The 11223-nt window shown below is 42.3% G+C and overlaps 1 protein-coding gene across 2 annotated transcripts; it reads right to left on the bottom strand.

Moving 5' to 3' along the window:
• Nucleotides 1-1017: 1017 nt before the first annotated feature.
• On the bottom strand, nt 1018-6389 carry Magea9 (MAGE family member A9). 2 transcript variants are annotated; one of them, NM_001419558.1, is made up of 4 exons: nt 6076-6389; nt 3767-3852; nt 2927-2997; nt 1018-2411 (listed from the first exon to the last, which is right to left on the bottom strand). In NM_001419558.1, exon 4 carries the CDS (start codon nt 2344-2346, stop codon nt 1444-1446), a length of 903 nt encoding a protein of 300 aa, NP_001406487.1. In that variant the 5' UTR covers nt 2347-2411; nt 2927-2997; nt 3767-3852; nt 6076-6389; the 3' UTR covers nt 1018-1443. The 2 variants fall into 2 exon arrangements, with proteins under 2 accessions (NP_001406487.1, NP_001406488.1); NM_001419559.1 differs by lacking the exon at nt 6076-6389 and adding an exon at nt 5316-5433.
• Nucleotides 6390-11223: the final 4834 nt, after the last annotated feature.

The following is an 11223-nucleotide window of genomic DNA, read 5'->3' as shown; positions in this document are numbered from 1 at the left end:
TTTTAACTGCAATTCTAATGGATCTGGTACCCACTTTTGGCCTCCCTAGGCATCAGGGACATAAATACTACACTCAGTTACATGCGAACAAAATACTCATAAACCTAAGAAACATTTAAAATAATATTAGTAATCATCTTTGTTTCCAGTGCCGAGGAGATAAAGAAGCCCTGTCTAGGAGTTCTAAGTCTCCCTTTCCCATGATTGACCCTATGTATGTTAAGAACCTCCTATAGAATACAGCAGTAAACCTTGAGTTCATAAGATATGTTAATCTGTATCTCCTCTTCATGCCTCAGAACTAGATTCTTCTCTGAATACTTTAGTTCTATGTTTTTCCCTTTATTGGGTACTTACTTTATTTACATTTCAAATGTATCTCCTTTCTGGTTTTCCCTCTGGCAAACACCTATACCATTGCCCTTCCCCCTGCTTCTATGAGGGTGCTCCCCTACCCACTCCCTCCCTCCTCTCTTCCCTGGTATTCTCCTACACTGCAGCGCCAAGTTCTGTGTTTTGATGTGATAGAGCTATAACCTTCTTGACTGCATGTGAAATGCAAGTGCTTTGCCACTGAATGAGACTTCCAGGCTGATACTTCTCTGAAGTCCACTGAAAAAGGACTGCTCAGAATTTTTCTTCTCTTAGTTTTAAGTCAGTCACACCTCCCAAGGACCTAGCCTTAGCTAACTTGCAGTTTAATTACAATCACCTCCCACGACGGTCTCCCATGCTGTCTTGCTTTCAGGCACCCACACAGGACTTTTTAGGAGGGCCCACCTTCTGCAGTCCTTCTGTAACTAGGGCTTGTAATCTAAAGGGACTTCTCATAGTCTGGCTTCTGCAATGTACCAATTATCCAAGGGTAACAAGGGGTCGGGTGTTCCCTATGTCCCACTGATAACAAAGGACTTTGCAAAGATAAGATCCTCAGAGAAGGCTTTTGGAAGAGAGTCCCTTCAGTTTACTTTGGTTTTAATCTTAATTAGTTAACCAGAATGAGAGACTACACATAGCTACACAACAAAAATTTTATTTTATTCTGTTTTTTATATTAATGCCAGTATGTTTTCTGTTGTCCAGGAAATTCCAACTTTGATGGTATCAGATTGTGTGACATATTACAAATTAGAAAACTGTTTGTTTTTATGATAACAAAATTCTCCTGACCTAAATCAACACAGGCATTACTGATGTCATTTTTAATTTTAAAATTCTCAAGTAAATGAGCCTTATAGTAAAAGTTAACAATGTTCAAAAATTATGAGCCTAAGTCACCCAAACAGAACAGTAAGAAAGGAATGGGTTACACTCTCTTTCCAATAGCTCTCATTTGGGGGTCTACCACTTATTTTACTGTTCTGCCTGACCATAAACTGTGAGTTTACTACATATTGTGCTGGTCAGAGCAGTCATATCTATTATCTGCTGGGCTTTTCTGGCCTAGGCCCTCTCTTGTTCTTCCCTCAAAGCCTCTGCATACTTCTCAGGGTAGGATCTGGGATCCTGCCTAACGATGCTGGCATAAAACTCCAGGATTTTCATCTTGGTGGTTTCAGCATACGCCCTTGGGCCCCACAGGAACTCAAAGCGAGGAGGATGGCTGTTGGGCACCTGCCTGTATTCCACATAACCTTCCTGCACAAAGTCTTCAGTGATGAGACTCCTGGGATCCCCAAATATGAAATGATCGACTCCAGCATACATTCCTAGGCTATTCATTACATGCCAGAATACCTCCTCACTGACACAATTGTCCTCTATAAAGATGATGCACAGGACAATTATAACCAGACCTGTCTTGGGTACGCCTACAACTCCATGTAGCATCCCATCATAGGTGATCCCCAGAGCAGGGTAAAGGAAATAGGAGTGGACAAAAGGGTCCACTTCCATCATGTCAACCCCAAAAATCAGCTTCATGCACTCAGCGGCCTTACTAAAGATCACAGAGTAGTGCTCCTCATAATCTCTCATGGTCCTATGGATCATTTCTTCCTTACTGGTTATCTCCATCCTTCTAAACTTGACTAGCAAGAATCTCACCAAATCAACTATCTTTCCATTTAGTTCACCATGAACAGGGAATTCAGTACCAGGCATCCCTGCTAGAGGATTGCCAAATGATGCCTCTCCAATGAAACCCATAGCAGTGGGAGGAGAGGAGGCTCTCTGAGGAGAACTAGGTTCTTCTCCAGCAGACACATCCCCTGATATGGTGGCAATGGCTTCCACCTCCCCTGCCTCAGCTATTGGGCCTTGGGCATCCTCGGGGCCCCTATCTTCGATTTGGGCCTGGGGGATGTCCCAGAGGTTGAAGTTCTGGCTGTTGTCAGTAGGTTCCATCTTGAGTTTCCTTGGAAAGAGCAGGCAAGACACTGTTCAGGTCACAGGGATGAAGATTCACAAACCTGAAGAAGAAAGGGAAAATGTGAGGAAATTTTCTATCCAGGAGCAGCTTCCCAAAAGCCTGTTATAGGAATTTGCTTGGGTGGTAACTTCAGGTCAAAGGACTATGGTACTGCATGCACCCCTAAAAACCTGAAAGAGGGAAAGACATGGCCTCTCCAGGTACATCCCTCTTCTTGTCTAAGGCAAATGTTAAGTTCTGTGCTTCTGAGATATAATCAAAGAACATGAATGTGTCTTACCTCCTTATATCTGGTCCAGAACAAGTCAGTATGATCTCATGTAGCTAGTATTTAAGATCAGTCTGATCCAGGATAAATATAAAGAAGGGGGGTGTTCCATATGACCCCCCCATATCCATATTCCTTAAGACTAGGTATCATGCTTTTTGAGACATGGGGAACAGGCAGTAAGGAAAGGGAATTCATTCAAAGTGCCTAGGTTTTCCCACTATTAACATGAAGGCAGGGAGGTTCTGCATCTTTGTGTCACATTATGGAATTCTCTTGGCTCTTACCTTCACACTGATGTACCAGATCCTTCCTCTGATGACTTGAGTCAAGTCCTTCAGCTCCTTTAGACTAATGCCTGAAAAAAAGACAGGGAGTTCAGACTGACATCCTTGTAAAAGACTGTTGTAGAGAAAACAGTTCAGGAAAGACTTTTTGGAGATCCATATCTGTGCTATAGGCTGGAGTTTCTTCCAATCATCCTCTTATATCCTTACCTGGAACTTGTCTGGTCCTGGAACCCCTGTAGTTAACCAAAGTCTCCCACTCAGATCACACGCCTCACCTCCCTGAAATCCTTAAAGCTCTCAGGAAAAGTGAGCTAGTGACATGTGTCATCTACCTCTGTGTGAGATCTCCAGTGGTGACCACATACATGATCTGGGGTCATCTCTGCTAGATATGGGTTCCCGAAGTCCACCTGAATTTCATTCCATCTATCCTTGAGATTTCTTCTTTACCCCCGACCTTATTTCCTCTAAACTCTCATATCCTGTCAGAGACAGTTTAAATAAACAAGCCTGCCACTTAAGCCCCCTTAGCCAGGTCATATGCCGTCTGCAAGATATTTTCCTTGATTTCAGATATAGTCCTCATAAAAGGTATAACTACTGAACACTTTTCTCCATATATATCTCACTCCTCTAAAGTGATATTAATACTAGGACCAAGTATATCTTTTTCCAGATAACTCTCACCAGTAAGTATGAAAACATAAATAAACCCTCAACGCTAGTCACCCATTGAAGGCTCTCCAGGCATCAGAACTGATACATGCAGACGCTAATTCCTTGTTAGAGTAGATGTAGGGTCTCTACAAATCTATACTTCTCACCGTGGTTGATTACCTGGATTGTTGGAAGATACTACACAATTCCCTCTGGTAGCTCTGTCTGCTGTTTGGTGATACCACACACTGTACAGGTTCACCTTCCTGTGGAATAGAAAGAAGTAAAGACAAAGTCCATCCCAAAGAACCCTGGGGTATTTGTTAAGACAAGCAGAATGAGTTGGATCCCTCTTTTATCTTGGAAAATCTGAAGGTTTTTCAAGTATGCCTTAGAAGGCCCTTGCTGACCTTTAGATCCAGACCCAGGCCAAACCTGACCCCCACCCTTATGCCTTAACAGGAAATTAGAGGTGGTATCTTTGGTCCAAAGTCTTACACAGAACCAGTGTTGACTGTGGAGGATGGGGAAGCCTTGAGAGGGCTCATTCCTGCAAATGAGCAGTATGGACTAATCTGAACACCAGAAACTAACACATGGCTCTGAGTTCCCTAAATCCCAAAAGGCAGTTATTTAAGATAGGAGAGGGGCACAATTCAGCCTTGGTTTGCACCAGCATGGTCAAAATTATACAATGCAGCTTTTTAAAAATCTTAGCGTATCTATCTCTAATAGTTTCTCTAACTATTCCCAGGGCCCATCTTGATGGACAGAAGCCTGTTCACCTCTTTCTGGAGTCTCTCCTGTGTATAGGGGGGTCACAATTGAATGTGCAAATATATGAACATATGTATTTCCTTCAAGAACACCCCAATCTAATTATAACTTGAGTTCACTCTAGATCCCTGCTTCTCAACCTTCCAAGTGCTGTGACCCTTTATAACAGTTCTTCTTCATACTGTGATACCAAATCATAAAATTATTTTTATTATTACTTCATAATATTTTTATTAATACTTTATATTATGACTTCATAATATTGCTATAGATACAATTTTTTTTCTTTTCTTTTTTTTTTTTTTTTTCGTAGCTGGGGACCGAACCCAGGGCCTTGCGGTTGCTAGGCAAGCGCTCTACAACTGAGCTAAATCCCCAACCCCTTAGATACAATTTATAACATAAGTATCTATACTTTCTTTTAGTTTTCCCTGACCCCTGTGAAAGGGTCTTATGACTCACAAAAGGTTCTCAACGCACAGATTAAGAAACACTGTTCTAAATGTCCTGGAAACTCTAGCAGTCCACATTTTGGGTTAAATACACCCCAAAAGCAGTCACCATCTAGTTTAAGGAGACCTCTAAACATTGCTCTTCTTTATTTGTGTACAGTGAGCACATGGTCAAAGGGTTTATTATTAAAACTGAATCCCTGTTTGGTGCAGCGCTCACCATGGGAGTACAGCTTTAATATTGCAGGACCCTCAAACTGAATTGGGATTTTCCCAGTCCATTTTACAGTCAGTCTTTAATCCTGGACAAGAGTTTATTCCTTATAACCACAAAAAGGCGTCTGGACAGTTCTCAAGGATTGGCCTATTGAATAAACACAAGTGGCTTGTGCCTACCAGTAGGCCCCACTTGGTGTCATGGTAACCAGAGGGGTTAGATTACATTATTTGGGGCCCTTCAATCCTGAAAGAGGATTCCGAAGTCCACCCTCCACTCTCACCTGAGCTGTGATAGCAGGACGATGTCATCTCCCTCCCAGAAACCTCACAAAACGGCTCTGATAAGCAGGGCGAGGTCCTCTCCCTCCCAAGAACCTCACAAAATGGCCACGATCCCCCCCCCACCCCCCACGTCCCCGGAAGCAGAAAGCATTTTGGGAATTCCACCTTCCAGAAACTTCACAAAATGGTTCTGAGCCTTTGAGGTCACCGGAAGTAGAAAGCCCTGACTGTGGTCACTACCTTTTTTGGACGTTCACAAAATGGCTCTGAACCTCTTAAGTCACCGGAAGTAGAAGGCGCTGACTAGCGTTTACCTTTCCTGGACACTTACAAAATGGCCCTGAGCCTCTGACCTCCCAGGAAGCAGACACCACTGACTATAATTAGCCCCTCCCTGAACACTCGTGAAGTGACTCTGAGTGTCTGAAGCCCCAGAAGTAGAAAGCCCTGACAATAATTACCCCCTTCCTGATCACTCACACAGGTTCTGAGCCTCTGAAGTAGCCAGAAGTAGAAAACACGGACTAGAATTCCATTCCAGGACACTCACAAAAAAAGGTTGCTGAGCCTTTGAAGTCCCTAGATGAAGGAAGTACTAACTAGAATCGCCCTTTCCAGGACACTCGCAAAACGTCTCTGAGTTGAGTCCTCAAGGTTCCAGGCGGCTGAAGGTGCTGACTGGAATTTCCCATTCAGGATATTTACAAAATGACCGAGTCTCCTAAGTCCCTGGATTAAGAAAGCAATAAGCGTACTTACCCCTTCCGAGGACCCTTACAAAAGGGTTTGAGTCCCCCAAGTCCTTGGATTCAGAAAGCCTGGTGAGCCAGCACTGAATTATGTGTCCGCAGATGCAGAGCCTGCTGAGTAGACCTCACCCTTCCGAGAGCTTCACAAAATGGCTCAGAGTCCCGAACTGCCAGGCTTTAAACGTAGAACAGAGGGGAGGGAATCATTCCCACAAATCAGCATTGAGTAATCTTCTAGCCTCCAGGAGCATCACTAAAGGTCTCTGAGTCATCCAAGTCCCCGGATGCAGATGCGGAAGTTTGGGCCCCAAACTTTTCTAGAACTCCTCCCCGATTTTATGGAAGACCCTTAAAAGAGCACAAGGTATCTTCGTTATTAAGGCTTTTCTCTCGAGAACGGCTTCTGAGACCTACTGCAAGTTTCTATCTTGACTCAGAGGTCATACCGTCCTCTTCTCTCTGAGAAAGTGTGAATTGGCTCCTAAGAGCAGAATCTCCCCATCCCCTGAGGGAAGACTAAAGGGATCCTTTCAGCAAGTCAGTCCAGTTTAAAGGAATGAGTAGCAGACCAGAACAATGATAGTATCTTTAGTCTTTCTCTCCAGAGTGGAGCTTCAACATTCCATTCTCAGGTCCTTCTTAGTCTCTGCAAATTAAACACCCCTCTATACCTCCAGGAATGACAGAAACCAGTGCCTATTCAGGGAAAATGACAGAAAATAGTGCCTGTTCAGAGAAGGCAGCAACGAAAGTAGAAGGGTCCAATTTTTTTTTTTTTTGTTTGCCCCATTGGAATCTAAGTTAAATCTGGGCAGGGTAGTGAATTATGTGGGGGGACCTCCTATCCTTAAAAGGACCATTGTAGTCAACTTTAAACTTTCACCTACACTCTAAAAATATCATATCGAGTGGCTGTCTCCTATGCAGAAACCTCACAAAAATGATCCTTTATCTCCCAAGTCCCCGCATGTGGAAAAGTGGGAAGGAGGCTAATTCCCAATGTTACTAGCAGTGAGGCATTCCTCAAATTTAGCACAACTCAAAAAATGGTTAGAACATTCCGAATTCCTCAGATGAGAATGTAGGTACAAAGTAGAGGGTGTTTCTCCTGGGATGGCAGTCACTTTGGTGCAGGACCCTTAGCAGTGGTGTTTCTGGATCCGAGATTGTTTTATCTGTGCTGGAGCTTCCACAACCCACCCTCAGCTTTCATCTTTACTCTGAACAGATCCAGGCTCTCCACTTTAGGGATCTTGAAAGATGACATTTATGCACAAAATCCTGGGATTTAAAAACGGACATGGGGTTTTATGCACATATATGGGAAACATCTTGGTACCAGCCTTACCACAGTGGATCAGTGACATTAATGGTGAACCCCCATGAAAAAGAGTCTCTCCATTCCATCCTAAACTCCTACTTTAGCTGCAGGTGGCACTGACATTCTCCAATCTAGTAAGCTCAAAGCCTGGCTCCCTGCAGACATAAAGGCTAAATGGGTTATTCATAGAAGGGAGTTCCAAGTTGGTGCAAGGCTTGCCAAAGCACAGTTGCATTATTGGGTAGAGCTTGACCTGTAGTAGGGCATCCTTAGTCACCCTCCAGCTCTCACTTTGACTCTGAAAGGACACAGGACCTAAGCACATGATAGATTACAGCTTGGCTCCCACTCCCATAGCTCACAATGAATATGTAAGGAAGACTGCCATGTACCTCAGAACCTATTTGGTGAAGAATGGGAACCATGTCTATATCAGATTATTTGGAGACACTGTATGTGGGCTGGGGCAGTTCAGTCAGTTCTACTCTGTATCCTTGACTTTTGCTAGTACCCATGGCCCCCTCTATACCATATACCTGAAATTATGACCTTTGATGAAAATTCTCTTTTCTGTGAACCTATGAGACACAGCTCATTGGTATCATGTCTGAAAATGTGCCCAAATCTACCCTGACTTGACTGAAATTTTGAAACAGAATATTCCCCACTGGATCCAGTTACCATATTCCATTCTGTAGCCCACACTAGTCCAATCGCACTGAATTTCAGATATTCCTCCACCTGGGATGTTTATGAGCAAATGTTTTCCTTTCCAGATGTGAGATAGAAGGGAGGCCCTGCACATCTGTGACAATGCTGTTTCATTCCAGATATTTAAAACCCTATCCTGTTCTTTGCATAAACTTATTTTCTCTAGAAAGCCTTACAATTCATTCTCTACTTTGAGCAATATTCCTTTAAGAAATTAATAAGGTTCCTTATTTCTATCATTCAAGTCAGAGCTCAAGAACTCCCAAGAAGTGCTTCCATGACCATAAAAATTAGGTAGTGTTCTTCTATCTCCATACCCAACAATACTCTATTTTATTTTCTTCCTCCACAGCCACAGTGACTATCTAAAAGTGTTTCATTTGTTGCATGTTCAACTTTACTGTGCCAGAATTAACCCTTAGTCACTGGAGAAATGTTCTGCATCTTTTGAAATTTAATCTATATCAATGCAAGTAATTCAGAAACAATGGCAAATATACTAAGGAGATATACTGACTCTGGGCCATTCACCCTTGCTGTAGAACACATTTGAGTACAAATATAGGCAAAACCTCTTCATTTCTGACAGATGCCCCCTTAAAATACTTACCTTTGGGCTATGGTAAAGGATTTCTCTTGTTCTCTGCAGCCATCTTCTCATCCAACTAAAGATGCTCTAAGCAGTTCCTAAGTCATATCTTCTGAAACACTGTTGATTTCTTAACTAACTGGCTGGAATTTACATTTCCAATCCTAGTAATCCTGTATCTAGAATTTGTCCTAGCACTGAATCCAGGCTAAATGTGTCCATTTTCTTATTTTTTTTAAATTAGTCTTTATTATCTTTCAATCCTGAAATATGAATAAAATTGGGGATTTGTTTTTTATTCTCATTCAATTTTTCTCAAAGAGAAGTATTGAAGTATAATGATCTCTTCTGGTCACTGGATGGATATATTCTGCCCAACTGCTTTTGGGACAAGAGTTGTTTATGTATTCATGAAAAGGAAACTGACAGCTATCACCTGTATAAATATGACCATCCATTTTTTATCTTTCTGACTCATTTTTTTCATACTTGTAGCACATTGGTCAGAACTTTACACTTCCTTATCACATGACACACCAGTTATCTGAAACATTGGGAGACTATGTTGCAGTATGCCCTCAACTCTGAGCGTACTCCCTATAGCTAGGCATATGGGTGGCTCAAGAAGCAGCTCTTGTGTACAGAGGTCACAGCTCACTCTTAGTAGTCAGGTCCTGTAAGGATCAAACTCCTTCAATATATCTTAGTTCTCCTGCTTACCAGAACTTGGGATAAAGAACAGACCACATTCAGGAATCCCAGACTCATGATGTGAAACTGCTCTGAGGTGTTACTGAAATATTAAGTAGACTGCAGAAAGAACCCAAGTATGAGAGAAAAGCACAAATGGGAATCTGGGTGAATGATGTTTAATAACCTGGCAACCTTCATGAAATATACCCCCCTTGCTTCACTTCCACATGTTTTGTTGATCCAACATTTGCTAATCTCTTTCTGTATCCATGAAACCACACTTACATAAATAAGTGAAAATGGCCCTTGCTGAAGGGGGCTCAGAGATTCTGTTTCAGCATAAGTTTTGAGAAAGCAGGTATAGATAGCCTCAGGTGGTTTCCAAGGACCTAATGTAAGGAGCATGCTGGTAGAGGGCAAAATGCTCTAAGGATCCAGAAACAGAAATGTCTAAGTATCTCTAGGAGGCAATCCAGGTGCCATTTAAGCTTTGTCTTTAATGAAAGGACCATCCAGGACAAGATAGGAGAGGGCTAGGAAGTACCTGGGAAATTCTGTTTGAACCTGTTTGGTCAGGGATAAGAGAGTTCTCAGTACTGCGGGTCCCTAAAAGTGGTGTCTGCATGGTTTGAAATCTGATGCTAGTTTCCTAACCCCCAGAAGGCTTGGCAAGGGAAGTGACTTAGGTATGGAATAGATAAGGCTAGGTTTGCAGTCTAATATTTAAGCCAGTGTATGCAAGAAGGCTGATGATTTCATACAAATTCTCGAGGAGGTGTTCAGACAACAGATGATGACTATACTCTAGAAGTAGACTTGGTAACCTGGAGAAGGAACTTTTTTTTTTCCAAAATATTGCAGGGAAAGAGATCCAGATCTTAACTCCCAGGACAATGTTCATGATTTTGTAAGAAAGAATGGGAACAGAGCAAGGAGCTTTGAGAGAAGCTATTATCAACTGCAATAGGGAAAGACAGGAACACTAAGCTTTATGGACTCATTGGACTATGATTTAAAGACTTGTTCCTTTAGCTCAGTAGGCCAGGAGAGTAAGCATTTTTCTCCTCCTTTGAAAATTAAGCATTAACCAAAAATAGCCACTAGCAGTTATGGACAGTATGGCCTGAAGGAAGGAAGTCTGGCTTGGGAGATTTAGCCTCACGATGTGAGTATTAGCCTGGGACTGCCTGGGTCCCAGGAAGAGTTCATTTTTTTATGCCTTCTGTGGTTGTAGTATGGTACTATTCATGAGGAGACATGGCCAGATAATAGGGGACCAAAGATAATCTAAAGTAAGTCTACCACCAAAGAACGATTTGGAAAACTGAGTTTTATTGGGTTTACTCAAATTTAATACAGGTGCCTTGGTTACATTTCTGTTGCTGAGATAAAACACCATTACAAATGCAACTTACAGTAAAATGGGTTAACTTAGGCTCATGGTTCCAGGGAGATAAGAATCTGTCACCATTATTGTGGGGTTGCAGGGCAGCAGGCAGATATAGCAACTGGAGAAGCAAGCTGAGAATTGACATCTGGAACCATATGCCAGAAGCCAAGAGAACACACTGGAAACTGCTTATAGATTTGAAACCTAAAAGCCTGCCCCCAGTAACACATTTTCAAGAGCAAGGCTATATTTCATAAACTTACCCAGTGTCTCCAACTCTGGACCAACTATTCAGATGCCCAAGAATATGGGGAGCCATCATTGAAATGATCACATTCTTCTCCCTGGCATCTAGATTCTAATAGCTACTTGAGATTATAACATGCATTTTTTAAATGTCAGAGACCCATACTCTTACACAGTCTCAAGAGTGTTCATAGTGTTTTCTGAGACT

Source organism: Rattus norvegicus, chromosome X (assembly GCF_021556685.1).
Source record: "Rattus norvegicus strain SHRSP/BbbUtx chromosome X, alternate assembly SHRSP_T2T, whole genome shotgun sequence".
Lineage (NCBI taxonomy): Eukaryota > Metazoa > Chordata > Mammalia > Rodentia > Muridae > Rattus > Rattus norvegicus.
The sequence above is the reverse complement of the archived record's forward strand: the minus strand, read 5'-3'. Positions and strand labels throughout refer to the sequence as shown.